Source organism: Canis aureus, chromosome 32 (assembly GCF_053574225.1).
Source record: "Canis aureus isolate CA01 chromosome 32, VMU_Caureus_v.1.0, whole genome shotgun sequence".
Classification (NCBI taxonomy): Eukaryota; Metazoa; Chordata; class Mammalia; order Carnivora; family Canidae; genus Canis; species Canis aureus.
This window is the reverse complement of record NC_135642.1, coordinates 20,755,680-20,781,526: the sequence shown is the minus strand read 5'-3', so window position 1 is coordinate 20,781,526 and position 25,847 is coordinate 20,755,680. Positions and strand designations below refer to the sequence as shown.

The 25,847-nt window shown below is 37.9% G+C and overlaps 1 protein-coding gene across 4 annotated transcripts in view; it reads left to right on the top strand.

Moving 5' to 3' along the window:
• ATP8B4 (ATPase phospholipid transporting 8B4 (putative)) overlaps window positions 1-25,847 on the top strand; it is a 237,707-nt gene that overhangs the window by 99,272 nt on the left and 112,588 nt on the right. For all 4 annotated transcript variants that reach the window (XM_077881039.1, XM_077881040.1, XM_077881041.1 and 1 more), the window contains one exon: window positions 19,441-19,513. In XM_077881039.1, coding sequence (XP_077737165.1) covers window positions 19,441-19,513 — 73 coding nt within the window. The remainder of the gene's footprint in view (window positions 1-19,440; window positions 19,514-25,847) is intronic.

Genomic DNA, 25,847 nt, shown 5'->3' with positions numbered 1-25,847 from the left:
ATGTTCTGTGACCCTCACTGATACTTCCCACTCATTTTCTCTCCTTTCCCCTTTATTCCCTTTCACTATTTTTTATATTCCCTGAATGAATGAGACCATATAATGTTCGTCCTTCTCGATTGACTTGCTTCACTCAGCATAATACCCTCCAGTTCCATCCATGTTGAAGCAAATGGTGTTGTGTATTTGTCATTTCTAATGGCTGAGAAATGTTTCATTGTACACATAGACCACATCTTCTTTATCCATTCATCTTTCCATGGACACCGAGGCTCCTTCCACAGTTTGGCTATTGTGGACACTGCTGCTATAAACTTCGGGGTGCAGGTGTTCTAGGGTTTCAGCATCTGTATCTTTGGGGTAAATCCCTAGCAGAGCAATTGCTGGGTCATAGGGCAGTTCTATTTTTAACTCTTTCAAAAACCTCCACACAGTTTTCCAGAGTGGCTATACCAGTTCACATTCCCACCAAGAGTGCAAGAGGACTCCCCTTTCTCCACATCCTCTCCAACATTTGTTGTTTCCTGTCTTGTTAATTTTCCCCATTCTCACTGGTGTGAGGTGGTATCTCATTGAGGTTTTGATTTGTATTTCCCTGATGTCAAGTGATGCGGAGCATTTACTCATGTTCCTGTTGGCCATGTCTAAGTCTTCCTCTGTGAGATTTCTGTTCATGTCTTTTGCCCATTTCATGATTGGATTGTTTATTTCTTTGCTGTTCAGTTTAATAAGTTCTTTATAGATCTTGGATACTAGCCTTTTATCTGATAGGTCATTTGCAAATATCTTCTCCCATTCTGTAGGTTGTCTTTTAGTTTTGTTTACTTTCTTTTGCTGTGCAGAAGATTTTTATCTTGATTAAGTCCCAATAATTCATTTTTGCTTTTGTTTCCTTTGCCTTCATAGATGTATCTTGCAAGAACTTGCTGTGGCCAAGTTTAAAAGGGTGTTGCCTGTGTTCTCCTCTAGGATTTTGATGGAATCTTGTCTCACATTTAGATCTTTCATCCATTTTGAGTTTTTCTTTGTGTATGGTGAAAGAGAGTGGTCCAGTTTCATTCTTCTGCATGTGGCTGTCCAATTTTCTCAGCACCATTTATTGAACAGACAATCCTTTTTTATCCTTTTTTATCCTTTTTCCAGTGGATAGTATTTCCTCCTTTGTCAAATATTAGTTGGCCATAGAGTTGAGGGCCCATTTCTGGGTTCCCTATTCTGTTCCATTGATCTATGTGTCTGTTTTTGTGCCAGTACCACACTGTCTTGATGATCACAGCTTTGTAGTACAACCTGAAATCTGGCATTGTGATGCCACCGGCTCTGGTTTTCTATTTAATATTCCCCTGGCTATTCGGGGTCTTTTCTGATTCCACACAAATCTTAAGATGATTTGTTCCAACTCTCTGAATAAAGTCCATGGTATTTTGACAGGGATTGCATTAAATGTGTAAATTGCCCTGGGTATCTTTGACATTTTCACAATATTAATTATGCCAATCCATGAGCATGGAATATTTTCCATCTCTGTGTCTTCCTCAATTTCTTTCAGAAGTGTTCTGTAGTTTTTAGGATATAGATCCTTTACATCTTTGGTTAGGTTTATTCCTAGGTATCTTATGCTTTTGGGAGCAATTGTAAATGGGATTAACTCCTTAATTTCTCTTTCTTCAGTCTCATTGTTAGTGTATAGAAATGCCACTGATTTCTGGGTATTGATTTTGTATCCTGCCACGTTGCTGAATTGCTGTATGAGTTCCAGCAATCTTGGGGTGGAGTCTTTTGGATTTTCTAGGTACAGTATCATGTCATCTGCAAAGAGGGAGAGTTTGACTTCTTCTTTGCCAGTTTGAATGCCTTTTATTTCTTTTCGTTGTCTGATTGCTGAGGCTAGGACTTGTAGTACTATACAGAATAGCAGTGGTGAGAGTGGACATCCCTGTCGTGTTCCTGATCTTAGGGGAAAGGCTCCCAGTGTTTCCTCATTGAGAATGATATTTGCTGTGGGCTTTTTGTAGATGGCTTTTAAGATGCTGAGGAATGTTCCCTCTATCCCTACACTCTGAAGAATTTTGATCAGGAATGGATGCTGTACTTTGTCAAATGCTTTCTCTGCATCTAATGAGAGGATCATATGATTCTTGTGTTTTCTCTTGTTGATATGATCCATCACATTGGTTGCTTTATGAGTGTTGAACCAGTCTTGCATCCCGGGGATGAATACCACTTGGTCATGCTGAATAATCTTCTTAATGTACTGTTGGATCCTATTGGCTAGTGTCTTGTTGAGAATTTTTGCATCTGTGTTCATCAGGAGTATCGGTCTATAATTCTCCTTTTTGGTGGGGTCTTTGTCTGGTTTTGGAATTAAGGTGATGCTGGCCTCATAGAATGAGTTTGGAAGTACTCCATCCCTTTCTATCTTTCTGAACAGCTTTAGTAGAATAGGTGTTGTTTCTTCTTTAAACGTTTGATAGAATTCCCCTGGGAAGCCATCTGGCCCTGGACTTTTGTGTCTTGGGAAGTTTTTGATGACTGCTTCAATGTCCTCCCTGGTAATCAGCCTGTTCAGGTTTTCTATTTCTTCCTGTTCCAGTTTTGGTAGTTTGTGGCTTTCCAGAAATGCATCCATTTCTTCTAGATTGCCTAATTTATTGGCATATAGCTGCTCATAATATGTTTTTAAAATCATTTGTATTTCCTTGGTATTGGTGGTGATTTCTCCTTTTTCATTCGTGATTTTATTAATTAGAGTCTTTTCTCTTTTGTTTTTAATAAGGCTGGCTCATGGTTTATCTATCTTATTAATTCTTTCAAAGAAGCAACTCCTGGTTTTCTTGATCTGTTCCACAGTTCTTCTGGTCTCTATTTCATTGAGTTCTGCTTGAATCTTTATTAAGATCTCTTAATCTCTTCTTTATTCTTTATTATTTCATTGACTTCTGCTTGAATCTTTATTGAGGTCTCTTAGACTGTCTTCTTCCTATGGGTGTAGGTTTTATTTTTTGTTCTTTCTCCAGTTCCTTTAGGATCAAAGTTAGCATGTATATTTGAGTTTTTTCCAGTTTTTTTGAGGGATGCTTGTATTATGATGTATTTCCCTCTCAAAACTGCTTTTGCTGTATCCCAAAGATTTTGAATGGTTGTATCTTCATTCTCATTAGTTTCCATGAATCTTTTAAATTCTTCTCTAATTTCCTGGTTGACCCTTTCATCTTTTAGCAGGATGGTCTTTAAGCTCCACCTGTTTGAATTTCTTCCAAATTTCTTCTTGTGATTGAGTTCTAGTTTCAAAGCATTGTGGTCTGAAAATATGCAGGGGACAATTCCAATCTTTTGGTATCGGTTAAGACCTGATTTGTGACCCAGTCAGTATGTGGTCTCTTCTGTAGAAAGTTCCATGTGCCCTTGAGAAGAATGTGTATTCAGTTGCATTTGGTTGTAAAGTTCTGTAAACATCTGTGAAATCCATCTGGTCCAGTGTATCATTTAAAGCTCTTGTTTCTTTGGAGACGTTGTGCTTAGAAGATTTGTCATTTAGTGAAAGCGCCGTGTTGAGGTCTCCCCGTATTAGCGTATTATTACCTAAGTATGTCTTAACTTTGGTTATTAATTGATTGATATACTTGGCAGCTCCCACATTAGGGGCATCAATATTCATGATTGTTAGGTCCTCTTGTTAGGTCGATCCTTTAAGTATGATATAGTGTCCCTCTTCATCTCTCACTACAGTCTTTGGGATAAACTTTAATGTATCTGATATGAGGATTGCTACCCCGGCTTTCTTTTGAGGACCATTTGAATGGTAAATGGTTCTCCAACTTTTTATTTTCAGGCTGTAGGTGTCCTTGGGTCTCAAATGAGTCTCTTGTAGACAGCAAATAGATGGGTCCTTCTTTTTTATCCAGTCTGAAACCCTGCGTCTTTTGATGGGGTCATTAAGCCCATTCACGTTCAGAGTTACTATTGAAAGATATGAACTTAGTGTCATCATGATAGCTATTCAGTCCCTGTTTTTGTGGATTGTTTCTTTGGAGTTCCTCTTTCTTTTACGGAGTCCCCCTTAATATTTCTTGCAGAGCTCGTTTGGTGGTCACATATTCTTTCAGTTTCTGCCTATCTTGGAAGCTCTTTATCTCTCCTTCCATTCTGAATGAGAGCCTTGCTGGATAGAGTATTCTTGGTTGCATGTTCTTCTCATTTAGGACCCTGAATATATCCTGCCAGCCTTTTCTGGCCTGCCAGGTCTCTGTGGCGAGGTCTGCTGTTAATCTAATATTTCTCCCCATATACGTTAGGGATCTCTTGTCTCTTGCTGCTTTAAGGATTTTCTCTTTATCTTTAGAATTTGCACGTTTCACTATTAAATGTTGGGGTGTTGAATGGTTTTCATTGATTTTAGGGGAGGATCTCTCTGTCTCCTGGATCTGAATGCCTGTTTCCCTCCCCAAGTTAGGGAAGTTCTCAGCTATGACTTGTTCAAATACACTTTCTGGTCCTCTGTCCCTTTCGGTGCCCTCTGTAACCCCAATTAAACGTAGATTTTTCCTTCTGAGGCTGTCATTTATTTCCTTTAACTTTTCCTCATGATCTTTTCATTATTTTTCTCTTTTTTCCTCAACTTCCTTCCTTGCCAGCTTTCTTCCTTTCATCCAACTTGTCTTCTATGTCACTCACTCGTTCTTCTACCTCATTAATCCTCATCATTAGGACCTCCAGTTTGGATTGCATCTCATTTAATTGATTTTTAATTTCGGCCTGATTAGATCTAAATTCTGTAGTCATGCAGTCTCTTGAATCCTTTATGCTTTTTTCCAGAGCCTCCAGTAGCTTTATAATTGTGCTTCTGAATTGGCTTTCTGACGTCGAATTGTAACCCAAATTCTGTAACTCTGTGGGAGAGAGTACTATTTCTGATTCTTTCTTTTGTGGTGAGTCCTTCTTTCAAGTCAGTTTGCTCAGTGCAGAGTGGCTAAAAACGAGTTGTGTTGGAAAAAGGAAGAAAAAAAAGAGAGAAGAAAACAAACAAACAAACAAACAAACAAACAAAAAAACCAAGGCAGAGTATCCTCTGGTTCTATATACTGTAAGTCCCTCAACTTCCCCAAAGCTTTCCAGCACTGCTTGGTGGAGAACTTGCTCTTCCCCTGTCCTTCCAGCTGGTCTTCTGGGGGAGGAGCTGCTGTGCTAATTCTCAGGTGTGTGCACCTGGGTGAGTTCCCCGCCCCCTGCCAGGTGCACGGTTCAGTGGGAACTACTTATCCTGTGAGGCCCCTGTTCCCTGGCGGCCCCAACCCTCCCAGGCACAGGGTGACACCAGGAGGAACAACCACAGTGTCGGTGGCCAGCTCTCCAGCCCTGGAGTCAGCTCTGCAGTAACTACCGCAGCTCCCAGTCCTCAGGGGCCGGGATGCTCCGGGGGCGGGAGCGCCGATCTGCACAGCTCGCAGCTCGGGGCGGCAGGAGAGTCCTCGGTGTCCTGTGCCCTCCCGGCCTCCACCTGTCCCGGGGCGAGCGCAGGATCCTGGGCTGTGTCCCCCGCGCCCTGGGACCCCGGGTCTGCGTCGCTGGGATCGCGCTCCGGGCCACGCAGCCCCCTCTGCCCGAGCCGCAGCCCGAGCTGCTCCCGGCCCCGCCAGCTGCACGCTCCAGCTCTACCGCGCTCAGCCAACAGTGTGTGGCGAGCTCTCCCCGGGGGTGCACCTCCTCCCTTAGGAACCCCGGGAATCTGGGGGCTCCACTGCCCCTTCTGGGATCCTGCCCGAGCTCCCTTGCGAGCGCCTTTCCGTCCGGGAAGATTGGTAAAGCTCCTGCTTCTCCGGGGCTGGGCCTCCCTGTCCTGGGGGCTCTCGCCGCGGCGGCCTTAGCCCGGCTCCTCGTGGGGCCCTCCCCCACTGGATTCTTTCTTTCTTTCTTCTTTTTCTTTTCTTTTCTTTTATTTCCTTTTCCTTTCTTTCCTTTTCCTTTCTTTTCTTTTTTCCCCCTCTTCTTTTCTTTTTTCTTTCCGTCTTCCTACCTTGTTAGAAGCACAAACCCTTCTCTCTGTGGCATTCCAGCTGTTCTCTCTTTAAATCTCAGGCCGGATTCCTAGGTTTTCAGGATGATTTGAAAGTTATGTAGGTAAGTTGGTGGGGCCAGGTGACTTGGGGACCCTATTCTTCCTCCATCTTGCCCCGCCCCCTTGTAACTTTATTTCTTTAGGCTGTATTTCTAGGGAATCTGCATTGCCTTTTAAAATAGATTCTTACTGCATAATGTTAAATTGCTTTTGAGGAAGTTTGTGGCCATTTATCCTCCCATTTGAACGAACAAGTATTTTTTTTTCCACAATATCATTGCAATATTGAGTATTATCTTTTAGAAAATCTAGGCCAACTAGATAAGTATAAACAGAGATCTTGCTGTTTTAAAAATTCATTGGTTTCTGCTGAGGGTGATTTAAAAAAATTATTTATTAACTGCATTTTTCTTTTCAGTGACTTTTCTATTTGTATTCATTGCCTATTGTTGGTATATAGTACTTTTGTGTATGTATGTGTTCTGTTTGAGAATATAGTTTAAATTTTGTCTTCTAAAAAATTCCTCTAGTAGGAAACAATAACATTGCTATGTGTATACAGAGAGACTGCTTCAGGGTTTTTGTTGGTGTACACAGTTTTGCACACTGAATATAGTTTCTCTAAGCAGGACTGGGTTGTACTAAGCCATCTACATTCCTGACCATTCTTTCTATAAAATAGCTCAGATCAAAAGATATTCTTACTGCAAACTCTTTAGTAGTAACCCTACCCATTCCTTACCACCAAAGCACTTACTGTAATCAAGCTTCCAGCTAGCCTTTCTACCATTGCCTATAATGACACAGAACTACTTGCCTTTCTTAAACCTACAATGTGTGCTTTTCTGTCTCCTTTCTTCATCCAACAGAGCTCAGTTCCTGTGTCAATCGTTTCTGGCAATCTCTTCAGTATATCTATGCCAGGCCGGTGGAACAATCAGTACCCTCTTTGTGCTCCCACAGACTAGAGTTAACCACAGCATTTTATAAAGATTTTATTTATTTATTTGATAGCAAGAGAGGGAGAGCTTAGAGGGAGAGTGAGAGGGAGAAACAGACACCCCACTGAGCAGAGAGCCAGATGTGGGGCTCCATCCCAGGACCCTGAGATCATGACCTGAGCCAAAGGCAGATGCTTAACAGACTGAGCCATTTGGGTGTTCCAACTACAGCATTTTACTACTTAGTCCACTTTAGGCTTCCCATTGACTATGAGCTTCTTCATACCAGAAACTATGTGGTGTTTATTCCCAGTGCTTGGCCCAGTGTCTAACGTATAGTAGGTGCTCAGTATTTGTTGAAATCCACAGAATCTACTTAGTCTTTCAACTAGCAACATTCATGATGTAGATAATAAAGAAATTGGAAATTTAAAGACATGAAGGAAGTTGGCATCCCCATGGGATGTATATCTTGCCTTATAGCCATATGTGATAGAAGTCAAAAGTTAACACTTTGGGGAAAGTGAGTAATGCTGTTATTCTCTAAACTGTTATCCTTTGCCTGAAATGATTCATCCTACCCTTATCTTCTTTCCATATTTTGCAGTTACTTCAGCTGGCCTTTCTTAGGGCCTCCCAGGACCTCCCATGAGGAGCTGTTACTCACTTCATCCCCAGAGCTAAATATGCTAAGCACACAGCATAAATGACCATGTAAATAACTAATCCATTCAAATATTCACTTAATAAACATTTGTATTGAGCCAGGCACTGTCCTACATGTTGAGGATACAAAAAAGACAAGACAGATAAATTCCTACCCTAAGGGGCCTACTATAAATGGAGAAGACAAATAATAAATAAAATATAAGCAATAATATGATTTAAGGTAGTTATAACTACAACAAAGAAAATAAAATAGGATAATAGAGAGTAGTGGGATTAGAGATGAGGAAGCAATTTCAAGTAGGGCAAACAGAGAAGGCCCTTTGAGTAGATAAGATTTGAGTTGAGAATGAGCTAACCATGCCAAAATCTTGGGTAAAAGGAAGAAGAGTATACAAGCACCAAAGTTGAAATGAACTTGATAGTAAGATATCTACTGTGGCTAAAGTTTTGTGATAGGGATGTCTGGGTGGCTCAGTGGTTGAGCATCTGCCTTCAGCTCAGGGCATGATCCCAGGGTCCTGGGATTGAGTCCCACATTGGGTTCCCTGAATGGAGCCTGCTTCTTCCTCTGCCTGTGTTTCTGCCTCTCTCTCTGTGTGTGTCTCTCATGAAAAACTAAGTGAAATCTTAAAAAAAAATTAAACTTTTGTGATAAAGAGGAGTTCTGAGGCTTGAGCCAGAGCCAATTTTTGGAGGTCATGGTGGGGAGTTCTAATTTTATACTCAATGTAATGAGAAGCTACTGGAGCATTTTAGGAGAATTTCATGGAATGGCAAAAAGATTTCTCTGGCTGCTATGTAGGCAGTGAACTGCAAAGAGGGGCAAGAGGAGAATTAAGATAACAAATTAGGAGTTTCCTACCATTGTCCGGATGAGATGATGCCATGGACTTGGTGGTAGTAATGTAGGATGTAAAAAAAAAAAAAAAAGGGACATATCTTATTATGGATTTTCAAACACATGAAAACAGAACAGTACAATGAATTCTTATTTAGGTATTACTCAGTTGCAGTCAATAGCTCTCTGCTATTTTTCTATCCATGGTCACTTTTTATATTCTGAGGTATTTTAAAAGCAAAACTTATCACATTATCAGTAAATATTTTACTATTTATCTTGAACAGATAAGAGCATACGATGTATATAGTCACGATACTATTACTATTACCAGTAAAGCAGCAGTCCCTAAATGTCATCTAAAACCCAGAGGTCGAAATGTATTTTGAGGGTAGAACCAATAAAAGTGCTGCCATATTGTGTGTTTGTGAGGAGAGAAATTGGAAGTCAATGGTTCTTACCTGAGGTTCCAGGATGGGAAATACTGGAAAGGAGCATGCTACTGTGGTAGTGTTTTGTTTTGTTTTGTTTTTTCTTTGACTAGACGGAGACCAGAATTCTGTTGAGATTATTAGTTATTCTGCAGAAATGGAGAATGGGTAGTTGAAACTTAGAAGAGAGGTCTGAAGATAAATCTGCAAGTCGTCTGGCCATGTAGGGTGAAAGTCCAAAGCTAGTTAGGGAAAAGAAGTTCTGGGACACCTTAAGGATTGAGGATGGAATAAGGGTTCAAAGGGCTGGGTCAGGGTTTGAGAAAGCATAACTATTGAAGAAAGAGCACAATCAAGGGGATGTGGTACCCTAGATTTAAAGCAAAGAAAGTGTTTGAAGAAGGAGGGTATAGGTAACTGTGCTGAGTAAAATGAAGACTGAGAACTGATCCTTAGATTTAGTGACATGAAGAGAGATTGCAGTTGGAGAGAAAAATTCTGATTGGAGAAAGCATGGGCAGTCAAGAAGTAGAGACACTGAAAATAGATATCTCTTTTGAAGACTTAAAATAAAAATAAGAATGTACCATCCTTATGATGATATACTTCATAATAATAAAAAGTAGTCACAGTACTTTATATATTATAGTTTACAAAATGTTTGCATAAATTTATCTCACATGATATTCACAGATGTCTTGATAGGTGTTAAAATGTCAGATGACTATATATCATTTTATAGGCCTTAGTGTTATGACTAAAGAGGCATTCTGAGGGATCCAATTCATGTAGGTCATAGTGGGAAACTTCAATTTTGGTTAACTTCTTGGCCAAGTTACATGGCTGATTGGTGGTGAACTTGGATCCAAGTTCATGTCTTCTGATTCTAATGACATAGACTTTCTACATGTTATATTGTTTCTCTCATAAATAGGAGGTCAGGATTCTCCTCTTTAAGAATGTAAGGATTTTTAAAAAAATATTCCAATTTCTGGTCCATTCTGAATAATATTTTGTTTCTGAAAATATCAAGATTGTCCATACATTGTTGTCTTCAAAGGACAGAATCTTTTCTATAAAATGTCCAAGTTTTTGTTTAAATAATCCATTAGGATTTGTTATTCATGAATTTGAAACATTACCTGAACTTTGTCTCTCTTCTTAATGAAAGTGTCTAGATTACAAAACTGATGGCCCAATGAAAGGAAGCATTCTAATAATTATGAGCAATAAGATTTATCCTGATCCTGAGAGAAATTATGAATGACATAATGGTTTAATCCTCAAAAAGGGGAGATATTTTACTCATGACCACAAGTAAATCCTGACTGAAATCTGTTGGCATGATGTGAAGTCATGAGAAGCCAAATCTAGAGGGACCAGAGTAATACAGTCCAGGCATATAGTTTTCTGATGAGCTCACTGTATAAGGGGACAAAGCTGGGAATATTTTGAGGAATGAAAGTTAATATATACTTTGTTAGACAATTTCTCTGGTCTATCAGTTTTCTTACTCGGCTTTTGATGACAGTTGTGTGGCAAACAGTCTAATATTGAGATCATGCTCCTGGAGTACAGGTATTTTTCATTGCTGACTAAAATAATATCCACATGCTTCAGGTATCAAAAGGCAACAATGATTTAACTGGTATTATTTAAGAGCCAGATCTATATTTTCCCACAAGTCTCTGGGTTCTTTGATAACCACAGTCTGTATCTAATTCCACTTATAGCTCTGACACGCAACCCCTTGCTCAGAGTGTTCATCTTGCAGATATGAATCAGTCTTGAATTCACTAATGAAGAACAATGGTGCTTCACACGCTACTGGATGATGATTTAATTAAAATTTCAACCTACATACTATCCTATTTCTAAGGAACTCAAAATGATAAGCATTACGACCTACTTTAAAGTAACATTTAAAAACTTTCTTAAAAAGTGTTTAGGATTTGATGTGACTGTAAGTTTAGTAAGTAAATAATAAACTCATGATCTTCTAGTAATATCTATAGCTATGCTTTGTGCCACAAAATCAGGAATCCTATTTCCAAAAATATTAGGTTCTCTGACTAGAGCAAATCAAATCACATAAGAGATTCCACTGCTTTATCTATATTGGATGGAATGTGGTATTACTTGGCATGTTAACCAAGTAATATTTCTTTTCTGGCTTAACAGACATTTGGTTCTCTCTTAACCTGGCCCCTATAAGAAAATTGATTAAGAATAGTAGTGGGAGGGATGCCTGGGTGGCTCAGGGTGTGATCCTGGAGTCCTGGGATCAAGTCCCACATCAGGTTCCCTGCATGGAGCCTGCTTCTCCCTCTGCCTATGTCTCTGACTCTCTCTGTGTCTCTCATGAATAAATAAAAAATCTTTTAAAAAAATAGTAGTGGGAAACATAATATAGATCTTTTATCCTGGAACCAAGATATTCAGGTTTCATTCTCCTCCACCAGGAGCTATCTTCTTTTGGGATGTTTTTCAAAGAGAGTTGCTGTCTTTCACTACTGAGCTTAGTCAAAGCATATTCTTAGTCAAAGCATTTTGATTCCTCAAAATAAGATGTGGCAATTTAAAGATTTTGTTTATTTATTTATTTTAGAGAGGAAAGAGAGGGAAGGAGGAGAGGGAGAGAATCTCCAGCAGACTTTTTGCTAAGTGTGAAGCCGACTGAGCCACCCAGGTGTTCCAAAGTGTGGCAATTTAGAGAATGGTTGATCTACTCAGGCCAAGGTGATTGCTTATAATTTTTTTCATCACAATATGTTCTTCAGGGATGCGTGGGTGGCTCAGCTGTTGAGCATCTGCCTTTGGCTCAGGGCGTGATCCTGGAGTCCTGGGATCAAGTCCCACATCCAGCTTCCTGCATGGAGCCTGCCTGTGCCTCTCTGTCTGTCTGTCTGTCTCTCATGAATAATAAAATCTTAAAAAAAAACCCAAAATATGTTCTTCATAAAGGAATATTTCAGAAATAATGATATTTTCCCTGTAGACATTTTAGGATATTTGAGTAGTCAGTGGTTATCAGTAGAATATTTTTTAATGATGAGCTACTAAAAATTTATTTTTCAACTTCATTTGCGAATCATTGGAAAAAGGATTGAATTGGACAACCCAGAGTTGTCCATATTGTTCTTCAAAAGTCATAAAATGGAGTGAGGAGTACCAGGAATCATGGCAGCTGCTTGTATTGACTTTATAGAATTGAAGTTGGAACTGGATAAAGGTGAAATAGTTTAGAATTGAAAAGGAATATTCTAATTACAAGGGCATGTCAATAGCAAAATTGGGAAGTGGGTTCTCAGTTTGTATGCTACCCACTGTCCCCTTCCAGGTTGCAGAATATATTTCCCTAGCTACTAGCAGTGCTGCCTATATACAGCCCTCAGCTGTCAGTCCCCTTTGGGAGTTGCCATCAGCTGAGGGGAGCTGTTTTGCTCAAGGCCACCCCTTCTTGCTGGAGGGCGCATCCAACGAATGAACAATGTCAAGGTATAATGGTCTGACCCCTTTGATCAACTCTGAAGGCCTTGGAGCCCCATAAAGTTGGCTGAGCTGTTTTTGTGACTGTATCAACAGCCCAACTCCTCCCTCTGTCCATCTTTTTCCTTCACTCTCCCACAGGTGCTAATGCAAAGAGAACTTGCCAATAAACTACTTATACACAGATCTCTTTCTGAATCTCCTGCCCAGAAATCAGATTAGACCTAAATAGGTCTATGTTCTCCATGGTCAATGTAAGGCATTTCCTTCAGCATTCATATGTGAAAACAGACATAATAGTCTTCCTTTGAAATAATTTTCTTCCAATATTCTTGTGGTCTCATCATTTATTAGGCATCTGTTGATAGAATCCTACTAAGAATTTACAGAAGAGAGGACCTTAGGAGGCTGATTCAGGAGAAGGGTTTCAGTTTAGGGAAATGATTAGGGGGAGTACACTTTCTGTACAACTCTCAGTAGGCTTATTGTTCAGGTGAAGCTTAGTGCATCGATTATTTTGTTTTGAGAATAGGAAGGCTAAATTGCATGTGTTTGTGCATACAAATAATGCACAATAGAACCTGCAAGGATTTATTATAAATGAGGCAGGACATCTATAAAACTGAATACTTTTCTCAGAAAATCATTAAACTAAATTTTCCATGCTGTCGGATTATATCTTTTGTCATCTTGCCTTCCACTTTCAGACCATCACTGGGCAAATTGGTATGAGAGCATCTTCAAGAGGTGATCTCAGACCTCCCTGTGTGACTCTGCTTCAGCATAAGCACTGTGTGAATAAAAAGGAAGGAAAAGGGGGGGAACATCTGCATTTTTAAAAATAAGTAGATTCCAAAGATATGAGTATTGTGCTCATTCTCAATGTAATGAGATCCTGTTCACCAGTCTGTTGTTAGAGGATTAGGGCCAAGCTTTACGTCTTATTCTAGTTTGGCTCTGACAGGAGTGGAATTGGAAAAAAAAAAAAAAAACAGAAATTGCTGCTATCCACTGAGTATTTATGTCAGGAGACCATGACTGCAAGCTGTTTTGGGATCAGTAAATTTTAAATACAGTAGTATGCACTTAGCTGTGGATCAAATCTCTTCAGCTCTTTAGGGTCCATTTTCTTTCTCAAGAGGCAAAACATAATAATCATTGAAAATGAAGTGAAAAAAAAAAGAATAGTAAATATAGATGTATTAAGAACATGGGCTTTGTAGTTTCAGTTTCCAGTCCTGGCTCTGCCACTTACATGTGACCTTGGAAGAGTTTTCTTCTATTTTATCCTCCTCAGTCGTCTTTTAAAATATCAATGTATGTGATGCCAAAAATTCAAACAGTATACAAAAATATACCATAAAAGGAAATCTTTCCATTCCAGTTTTCCTGTTCATTTCCTTTCTCTAGTGGAAATTACTGAATAGTTTCTTGTGTGTCTTTCAAGAAATTTTCTGTGTATGTAAGAACAGAGGTACATATAGGTATATCCTTGCTTCAAACCACAGTTAGAATCTTACCACGTATATGCAGTGTCCTGTATATGCCTATTTTTAACCTAATAATGTAACTTAAGGATATTTTATATTAGCACTTACAGACCTGTCTTATTCTTTTTAGTGGCTGAATTGTAGTCATTCCATTGAGCCAGAATTAAATAGGTACCATGGTACACCCATCTAATCCTTATTAATGGGCATTGATAGTTTATAACATAATACTGCAGTAAACATCCTCATACATCCATCTTTGAGCACCTGTATGATCAGTTATTTAAAGTGAAACATCTATTTCAAAGTGTGTGGGCATTAAAATTTTTGATAGATGTTGCAAAATAGGGAAAATGTCTCTTTTTCAGTTTTCTATTTCCTAAAATGTTAGTAGTAACAGTACCTATTTTGTAGGGTTGTCACGAGGAAAAAATGAGTTAAGATATATGACTAGTATTGCCAGACGTAGAAAATTAAAATACAGGATGTCCAGTTAAGTTTGAAATTTAGATAAACAATGATAATATTTTAGTGTAAGTATGTTCTAAGTATTGTATAGGGGGCATACTTAGACTTAGAAATTTAGACAAAATTATCTGTTGCTTATCTGAAATTCAGATTTAATTGGATGTTACTTGTTTTTATTTGGAAACCTTGTACATGAAGGCTTCAGCACAGTCCCTGGAAAATAGTAAGCAATAAATAAATATTGGTTGTCTATAATTCTTATTAGACATTCAGGGAAATGCTGTCATTCAACAAGTTTTTGGAAATAATGATTCTGTATTTATTAATTTTTGGTGAGTCAACAAATATTTATTGAGTGCCTGCTAGGACTTAGGCATTATTCTAGGTCCTGAGGATACAGCGGTGAATAAAACAAGGTCGGCATGGGCAGGAGAATATTTTTGTAAGTTATAGGTCTCACATGGGTTTAAGATTAAAGAAAGAACCAAATTCATTGTATGTGGATTGACTGGTTAATTAGAGGAGGTCACTTATATTGACCTTGATTATTTTGTCTCTTCAGTATTCCAACATGTCTTCTGTAGCTTTGAGGAAAGTCTCTTCTCAGGAATCTATGCTGCTAATAGGGAGTCAGAAGTATTAAAATGTAGAAAGGATGACAGGAGACTTGAGGAGCCCATTGAAGATCTCCTTCTGCCTTTAAGCTTTCAGCAGTGTGCTTGGCATCTTGCTCAAAGCAGATGCTTGATTTCTAGCCCCTGGAGCCAATGGTTCAATAACAGGGAGCATAGTAGATACTATCTCACTTGGAATTGCGTTTTCTCAAGAAGTGTCTCAGCATAGCCTAGTGGCTCTGGATATCTCATCAGGAGGAAGCAGATTCAGACCAATTTATCAACAATTACTACATATAGTTGCTATCTATCACCACCTTTTCTTAGAACTCAGATTAAAGAGGGAACCAAACTCATTGTATGTGCATTGATTGGTTAATGCGTATCTCTAACATTCTGAGAATAGGTATATAGCTTGTGGGTGTATTTTTAAAAGTCACTTCTTGAAAGTAATCTAGTTGCCATTCTGTGGCAGTTTAATTTCAAATATTTTATGGTGACTTTGGAATTTAATTTCATGAATCTCTTTCTGGGATTTGGTTTATTATTTAAGCAGGTTTGTGAGTTTACTAAGGTAAAGTCTATATCATTACTGCAGCTATTTTAGAAAAGCCTGATTCTAAGAAGCATTAAGATTATGTCATTTCATAACCTGAAATAATTACGTGATGATACTGAAAATTGAAGCTTATTTTAAAATCTTGGAATTTCTGGATTCAGTGCTATGAAATAAATTAACTTGCTTTCAGAATATTCATATATTGTCATTCCTTCATGAGAGCAGAAGGATTTTCCCTGATAAAGGTAAAAGCAAAGTTTGTTGGTGCCAAGTCTGTGGAGTCGGGTGTCATCATCACAGCCCATGAGGCCATCCTGTATCTCCTTCGTAGAGCTGTGATGCAAGCTTGCTTTAAACATGAGCCCTAGGAACAGCTGCACCACACATGGAGATACAGGGAGTATGTTTTCATTGTTTCAGGATGATGACGAAATGTAATCATTCTACAAGCTAAAATCTTAGAAGTCTAGAAATATTTTGAAGATGAGTTTTAAAGGAAATCCTCCTGTCTGTCCCTCTAGTACTGATGGTATGTCTTTGATGTTGCATCATCAGTGATGTTAGTAGTCAGTAGGAGAAGAAAAATGGTGGGATTTAAAATACATGTAATTTAAATTCACTTGCAGGTCTTCATCAGTTTATACTTGCTTGGTAAGTTTGGATACTTTTGTAACTATGACTCTGAATGCTCATTGAAAAATCTCTCTGAGATCCTAGTTAAGTGTAGTTATAATTACCTGCCTAGATAGAATAAGAAATAATATTTTTAAAAAATCCTACTTTGATTGTGGTTACCAGATTTTTCAACAGATATATATTCAAATAAGGAGTTTAGCCTAGATATCCCACATGGCCTACTGTTTACTAATGTTCCAGATCTTTTTTTCCTCAAAACTCTAATTGTATCTGTAGAATATTACTTCTCTCTAAAATAATCTATTCTGTGCTTCTTCCTCTTAGTCTTCATTCACTTTCTGTTAACTGCTTCAAGTCTAAGACGACTTCCTATCATAATCTCACTTTGTAAAGGTTATGTTTTCTTTTTGGCAGGATGCTATACACAATCTGACAGATAGATTTGGGTGTCTGTTGTTGAGGTTATTGATGAAACAGTTGGAATAGTTCTGGATCCAGGAGGAACTGCTTGTTGTTTCTTGCCAGATTGCTAATAGTTTTGTATAATATTTCTTTTGAGGAAATTTCTCCCATAGTTATATATCTTCAAGACAATATTTTATCCAAGTTCAGATCAATTTTGTGTCAACCTGCATTGTTCCCTGGTGAAGGTTTCCCATGGCCCATGGCCCACAGAAGTGATATTGTGTCCTGTGGAATTTGTACACATACATTCCACAAAGTATTTAAGATATCAAATACTGTTACTTATAGACTTTGGAATGCTCTGTTTTAGGGGAGAACTTTCCATTGGGGTAAGTGGAGGAGAGGTAGGTAGTCAAGGTGGAACTGGAGTAACAAAGGGGACGAGAAGAGAGCTCAGAGATACTGTTAAATGTATATTCTGGGCAGAGGGCATGCAGGTGGCAAGAGGAAAAAAAAAGGACTAGAGTGAGAGAAAGTAAGGGATCTGGGGCTCATTTATGGTACTTAGGTGTTTACTGCTTTCTTTGCCTGTTAGATGACATTAGTAGATTAATAGATCTTAGCAAGATCTTAGTAAACACTTATTCTGAGTGTTTTTCTACTTTTGGAAGTATTTAATAAATTAGAAAGTAGAGGTTAAAATTTAGGTAGGGGTGCAGGTAGATAGGAGGGGGATGGGCATGAGGATCTGGCATGAGGGGTGGTATTTTGCTCTGCTTTACCTTTTTCTATATGGTTTTGATAAAGCTTCATGTTTACCATAATCAAATTGTTCCATATTAGCGATTCTTTGCACACTCTGGGGTTCTGCAATTTTTTTTTCTTAAAGAGATTCTGTTCTAGGATTTTTCCAAGCGTAGCAGTTAATTCAAGTATTTCCATGGATACCACCACACTTTTAATAATTTCTTTCCAATTGCTTTGGTTTTACAGAGGGAAATAATAAGATACTGGACTTGAGAAAAAGAAGTTAGAATTTAAGTGAGAAAACTCAGATTTTTGGTTTGTTCTCCCAAATAGTGGTTATTGCTATTTATCTGTTCAGACTTAACTATCAAACATGCATTTTGAAATGTGTAAGGGGTCCTGTAGGGTTCCATTTTAACTTTGGTTGATTTTCCATTTGAGTGGAAGAGTTAGGGCGCAGTCCTTCCTAGAGCTTACGGTGGATAAGAAGGAGTAATAAAAGTTTGGAAATGAAACAGTATCATCTGAGCTTCTCCCTAAAGCAAATGCGCTTTCAGTAGAGACTTCAGGGCAATTCAGTAGCAGTGCATTTTGCATAAATAAAGATACAGTCTCTATCTCAGTCCATTCACATTGACTTTTATCTGAGATACTGTCCCCTGAGAAATGCTACTAATGCTCCAAAGGAGGTGGTATCCAGGAGAAATAAACCAGCACACAATCCATATCTGTAAAAATAAATAAAATGAGATTTAGAAGGCTTCCTAGGTTCTCCCATTGTTGTCGAACTAGATAAAGTGCAGAAAAGTGTGGCAATGGAAAAGCGATTGAATTCTGGCTAGAGATGAAAATGCTGCAATTGAAAACTTTCCAGAACAACATGTACTTGGATCCGTATTAAAGAAAAGTTCTTTGAATGCTTAAGCCAAATGACCCAGCAGGGTTGATAGTGTGAGGCATATTTCACAGTTGTATAAATATTTAAAACTGTTTTCCAACCTATAAAACAAGTAAATTAGGTTGTTTTTTGTTTTTGTTTTTGTTTTTGTTTTTGTTTTAAACTGCAGAATGAAATCAACCTGCCCAACTTTAACTTGTTGGGGAACCTGTACTCATCCCAGCTTTCTCTCTTACAAGGGGTTTGCTGGGAAAGAAGTGTGAGGAAGGCTTTCAAATTAGAAAACAAAGCTGGTTTATGTTTCTGAGAATTTCAGAAGGGATGATTAGCATTATGGTATACTGCCATAGGTGGTCTGTTTCCAGATGGTCTGTCTCCCCAACTGTCACAAAGGGCCCAAACAACTAAACACAATAGTATTTTTTTTTTAAATCATTATAAACCCTTTTGAACCTGGTGAAGGGTAGAGTAGGGGCTTTATTATATACATAAGCTTAAAAGAAAGCAGTGCAGCATTTTGGCCAGGCTGTTCTCAATTCTGATGTGCTGGTCCTAGCCATTAAAATGCCACCAAGCCTGTCCCTCAGCTACAGTGCTTATGGATGATTGGTAGGTATTATTTCTCATTCAGTCTTCTAAGGTTGCTTTCATCACTCATTGTTGTTCATGTCCCTTCCAAAAATTTTTATTCTTTTCCTGTCATATTTTAGCTATTGCCCTGGACCTCTTTCCTTTGCCTCTGGTAAAACAGACTTTAGAAACAATGGCAGTGATGTTTTATTTCCATATTTTAAAATATAGTCTGAAATGAATATCAATGACTGAATTTATTGCTGCCCTCCCCTCACCCGCCCCCGCCAAATGGCCACTGTTCTGGCCAAGGAAATGCAAGCAAGAGTTAATAACTGGTATATAAAGCTGGCACCATGGGTGATGGAAATTGCACACAGCCAAGAGTTAGGCATTTTGAATTTAGCCCTAAGGACACCCCTAACTCATTGGGAATCCTTGGGCAAATCACTGACTTCTCTGGGCCTTAGCTTCCACATCACTCAGGTAAAAGACTTTGTTATATAAAGTCCTTTGAATTTAGCATTCTAGAGAAGTGTTATCTGTGTCTGTTATATGATGTACCATTGTGAATACATTCCCTTGATTCTTCTTTGTTCCTGAAAAAATTAATTTTGTTTTTGTTCTTAGATTGCAGAATGAAAAATGGATGAATGTCAAAGTGGGAGACATTGTTAAATTAGAAAATAACCAATTTGTTGCTGTGAGTATTTAGTATTGTTTATTAAAGAATTTATCTCAGATTAAAATAGCATATATACTGAAGTATTTACACTTGCAAATTTGGTAAATCTATACTAATTCATAATAATTAAGAAGAGAATTCTAGAATGTATTAGTGGAAAGTCTAAATTATAAAATGTTGTAAAAGGAATATTGATTAGTTACTTTGAATAGCATGGTAACTAAGATAAGCCTGAGTGGTTATCTTTTTAAATTTCCTTTGTGATCTTTTTAAATTAATACAAAAGATTTTGAAACAAGCTGTTAATCATTTCATATAGAGTTTTTAAAATGCTCCAGGGTACTTTAAAAAATTTTTTTATCTCACATCTTTTGAATACCATCCCTCAGTAATAGGATTTTTACTGTTAATTTCCAATATAGTTGAAGACAATATATGCCTTTTCCTGAGTAATCACAATCAGAAAATATCTATTGATTGTTCTGAACTAATAAAATGCTATTTATGAAGTTTTGCCTTGCATGTCAAATGCACCATAATTTATATTCTCAAGATACCTATGTTACAATTTCCTTGATAAAATTCAAGGGGTCAGTTCATGACTATAATATATGTGATGACGTATAGTTCATATTAAATGAAGGGCAGCAAAAGCTAACCAGATCAGAAATTAAAAATTCAAGTTAGTGTGGTCTTTATATCAAATACATATTTGATTACTTGTGAAAATTTTTGTGTTCAGCGTAGTTATATGTATCAAGTTGTGTTCTTTATTAAATTTGAGACATTTTCCCATAGGAAAAAGGAATGGCCCCAAGATCTATTTATAAGAATAGCTCAGTTGAGCCTCCTAACCATTCACTTTCAGAAACAATCTTCTTTAATTAATGCACCGTCTGTGTATACCGGTGCTCTGGAACACCTATGCTAAAGAGACTACTCAGTGGACAGGCCAGTTGTAAAAGAGCTAGCCCTCTAAATAGAGATATGTTTATTTCCCTAACAATCTCAATTCTTTTTTTTTTTAAGATTTTATTTATTTATTCATGAGAGACACACAGAGAGAGGCAGAGACATAGTCAGAGAGAGAAGCAGGCTCCTCACAGGGAGCCTGACGCAGGACTTGATCCCCAGACCAGGATCACTCCCTGAGCCAAAGGCAGATGCTCAGCCGCTGAGCCACCCAGGCATCCCAACAACCTCAATTCTTTGGAAAATAGCTGAGAACCAAAAATAGGCACAAAGATTTGCTTCTTTTTGCACAGCTAAAATAGAGGTCTCAAAGTCCATATACTGTGGCCTGGGCTCCTTATACGTAGCACAGTCGGCCAGGTTCTCACATTTTACAACTGACCTTTGAACAACACAGTTTGAACTGCAGAGGTACTCTTATATGTGTTTTTTTTTTTTTACCCCGATATATGCAGTATAGTGCTATAAATGTATTTTCCTTATGATTTTCTCAATAACACTTTCTTTTCTCTAGTTTACATTATTGTAAGGAATGCAGTGTATATTACATATAGCATACCAAAATAAGTGTTAATCAACTATGTTATTGGTAAGGCTTCTGGTCAATAGTAGTGAAGTTTTTGGAGTGTCAAAAGTTACACATGGATTTTTGACTGAATGAGAGGTAGGTGTCCTTAACCTCCATGTTATTCAAGGGTCAGCTGTGTTTACTTTAATATTAAACACAAATTTAATTAGCTTTTCCACCTTATTTTTCAGCTCATTAAAGATTAGCAACAGTATATTAGGGGGTGGCATCTGTTAAAAGAACACAGCCAATAGGAAAGATGGAGACAGAGTTATTCTTTGTTATTTGAAAGTAGAGCATTTCTATGAAGCCTTAAATAAGCCAACATGGTGTAAAGCAAAGAAACAATTACCATTAACTTATATGGACAACCTTTTGAGTATTCCCAGACCCCCAAAATCATTTCTCTTAGGCCTTTCTGATACCTTAGGATACATCTTGCTAATGAATGCACAAAATTAAACGAAGCACAAATGTTCACAGACCATTCAAAGCTCTGGCGGCTTGATGCTGAGATGATGAGGATAGTTCTCTGGGAAAGAGCTTGGTGGAGCCACTCTTGCTCTCAGGTGCACTCTACCTCTGTAAGGGCTCATTGTAAAACAAAGGTTGAATGTTCTTTTTGCCTTTCCTTTTTTCCATAAAAGTAAAAAATCCTTTGCAGATTTCTTTTGGTTACTGAAGACAAGTACTAATGTAGGTCTTTCATAAAGTGAAGTGGTATAAGGCAAACTTTTGAAAAGCTGGGGATACCTGTATAGTTTCAGGGCACTAAAGGGGATTGGATTAGAACAGAGTCTTCTCCCTTCCTTCAGTAACAGCACTATATCTCCTTTTCTTCTCTGCCTTTAGTTTCTTTATGTGTGACATCAAGGTGCTAGACCACTATATAATCTCCAAGATCCCTTCCAGCCCAGGTGCTGTGATTCTCTGAATTGAGAGGACTACAGAATTTTTGAAGGCAAAGAGAACATTGATATGCCTGGTCTCTTAAACCTAGTGCTGTGTTAGATAATAGGGGGGAGATAGTAATTGTTGGCAGAATGAATAAATGTCAGTCTTTTGTCAGAAAGAAGACAGAAAAAATGGATAAAAACTTTAAAAATTCAGGATGTTATGGATCAGTGGGGTAGCAATATACATCTATTTGCTCTAGTTAACAAAATATCACATATATTGAGGGTTCTTTGCTTAAGAAGGGGCTTCATGTAACATATTTTAGTTATACTTTCAATTAAAATTATTACAGTGAAAGAGTTTTGGTCAGCCAGATGGTTAGCCTTAACTTTTTTTTTAACTGGTATATGTGGAATTCTAAGAAGTATGCATTAAATTTTTTTTGGCAGCTACTTTATGCCAGGAGTGGTGTTATAGAGGAATTAGCAATTATTAAAGTATGGCACATATTTATTATTTTATTTGGAATTGAATATTTCAATGGCAATGCTAGGTATATTCCTACTCAGGTATTCATAAAAACAGTATCCCTAATAGGGATAAATATTAGACTGAAATCACTAGTTCACTAATACTCCATACTCTGTTGTGTTCATTTATCACATTCTTGGGGTAAGTCCCAGAAAGGCAGGAATCAAACATATGCCTCAAAATCTCCTAACTCTGTAGGACTTCATGGCCAGCTTACCTGTATTTCAATTTGCCTTCTGGACTTGATTTTCTAATTTGTATTTCCTTTGGTCTTAATTCTTAATTTTGTTATGTTTTCTATGTTATAGTACACATGCTTGTATGCTCTTGCAAAGCCATCTATGGAATGAGACATAGAAGGCGAGTTTAAGTGCAGGCATAAGATGGAAGAAAACTAGTTCAAAGGGCATGTCATTAGTATTGGTTCAAAATGAATTACATATTTAGATAAGTGTCCATGAAGTCAGTGATCCACGTGTCCCAGCACTGTCTAATAGAACTGTCTGCACTAAAGGACATATATCTTTGTCCTGCCCAATGTCACAGCCAACAGCCCACAACAGTATCATGTGGATACTGAGCACTTGAAATGTGGCTAGTGCAACTAAGGAACTGAATTTAAAATTTTATTTACTTTTAATTATTTGGCTCTGCCTGTGTGCACAGTACATCCTGTCCTGCTCCTTTATTCCAACAATTTTACAGGAGCATGCCCCTTATGGCGGGGGTGGTAGGAGGGTCCCAAGAGTTTAGAGCTTCCCTTTTCTACAGCTAGCCCATTTAGCCCACATACCTATATCCTGGTCTCCAGCAGCTTGCTTGCTTCATTTAATTAATTTAATTTAATTTAATTAATTTGAGAGAGAATGAGAGAGAGAGCATGAGGAGGGAGGAGCAGAGGGAGATGGACAAACAGACTCTGCACTGAGCTCATTGGGCTCGATCTCAGGACTCTGAGATCATGACCTGAGCCAAAATCAAGAGTCGGATGCTTAACTGAGCCACCTTGGAGGCCCTCTATTAGCTTTATTAATAACAAAGATGAAACTTTTATCTCCATTGATCTCGGTTTGACTCCTATAATTGTAGCTCTATTGGTTTAATCTTTGGCTAAGTGAGGAAAGGAGTCCTCTAATGCCAAAACTCTGTGGTGTCTCTTGATGAGCTTGGCACCTACAAAACTATTTTTAAGTGCAAACAAATGTTTTTATGCTGTAATCACTTAAAGTACGAATATATTCCTGTTCCCTGAGGATTAACTCATTTAATCTCTACAGTAGCTCAATTAAGGCAGGTTATGTCCTATTATTATTGTTCCCATTTTACAGATGAGAAAACAGTGCCATCAAATAGCTTGCTATTGGGAGAGCCAGGAGTTAAACCTAGGCCATCTGGGTTTTAACGCCACTCCTAATTGTTACCATATGCAGCTCCTTACTCCATTAAATCAGTCATCCTAATTGCTTTGAGGCTGGGCTTCCAGCATTAGGGCATTCAGGCTTGGATGCTGGGATTTATGTGACCAAAGGAAGTTGCCCCTAATTCTGATGCATAACCTCTAGCTGTCCACACTTAGGTTTCTAAATTCATTTATGTCAACTCATCAGTACATTTTAAGCAAGAAACGGAGCTTGCCTGAGATGGCCAATTAGCTGGCATATTCATAAGTTACTCACTTTTATTTTCCAGATAAGAAATCTTCCATTTTCTTCACTTAAAAAAGAAATATTAAAACATTTTTGGGCTGAATTTCCAGAGCTCCTAGTTTTATTTTAGGACCAGGGGTGAGGGGTGGGGGAGAATGTAGAGTGTTATTCAGTCATTGCAGTGAGATTGACTTGCATTAAAAGAGCCAAGTAAACAGAAAAACACACTACAAAGCTCTTGATACTGCCAGACACACCTTCCTCCTTTACTTGACAAAAGTGATCTTGTTTTGTTTTGTTTTGTTTTGTTTTTCTTATCTGGTGGTAGAAATAAACCCTTTACTGGAATGAGCATATTTGAACATTACATGAGTTTAGTTGTTTAGCTTATCTGAAAGTGTCCTTTCCTCCTTCACCCCTGCACCCTTAAGAAAGGCGTTCATGTTTTAGGTGTTTACAACAGTAAAGGTTTGCTTTAAAACAAAAACATTCTTCTGCTATGTGAATTGGAAATTTCACCTTCAGAAATGAAAGAACTAGAAAGATGAATTCAACCTAAATCCAGTCCTGACCAAGGTTGGGCTTTGACACTCTTTTGACCAGTCAGGGCATCTCATCTGATCTTTCCTAGCACCTTCATCCTTCCTGAGAGGCCATGTGGTGGTTTAATTGCCCTGTTTATTATTTCAAATTTTATAGCTTCAAGTCAGAGTTACTTCTTTCACACTAATTGTGCTAAATAAACTCTTTTATTTTTAAAAATATGTGAGGCAGTAGAAAGTTGAAAATTTCCAGTGAAATAAGATCATTTAAAACATTTGTCTAAGCTGCATTGAAAAAAGAAGCTTCTCACTAAAATACAGAGGTGCAACATGTTATTTTCTACAATACAAAAAGAACATGGCCAATGTTCTGTTTATAAGCAGTTACTAATTTGTGGGAGTGAAATATATAAGGCAAGGAGTATTTTTTGACCAAAAGAAGGGTGGACCCATGATTAAAAGCTATGATGTCCATTATTAGTCTCCTCTTCTCCTTCTGTTCTTTCTCCCATTTTTTTATCTTCTCAAATTCATTTAATTATAAAAACCAAAGGAATGTACTAGATGTACCTAATACATATTAGTAGCCACTCAGCATGTGTTTGTTGGATCTGAAATTTAATTTTTTTTTGAAATTTAATTTTTAAAGAAAAATATTACCTACAATGTTACACATTTTCATTTTTACAACTTCATCCTGATTTTGTCCATATCAAACCTATTTTACTGTAAGTGTACTCATATTGCATGAGCCAATTTGGACTCTTCTTTTTAGACTACAAAAAAAGGGGGAGATAATATTGTAGATGGTAAAGAAGATAAAGAACCTTGTGTGTGAGATTCAAATGTGGCCTTCCAATTAATTCTATGACTTTATCTCTCCATCATGTTGTGGAGTTCATGTCCCAATATTCTTGACCATTGTGGTTTTGGTTTTTGGACACCAACAAAGTGAAAGAAAACAAAGCAAAACACTTTGTTTTTCATAGTTCTATTTCATTGATTTTTGTAGCCAACCAGAGGAAATAGTATACATTTGAGATCAGAGCTATGAGCTCTAGATTTGCTCTTTAAGTTATGTGTGGCCATGAGCATGGCATTAAATCTTGTAGGGCATTTTGGAAGTGATGAAGCTCTCACCATGACTTTGTAAGGCTATGGACTGTATATGAGTCAATCCACTGCTTGTGAGCCAG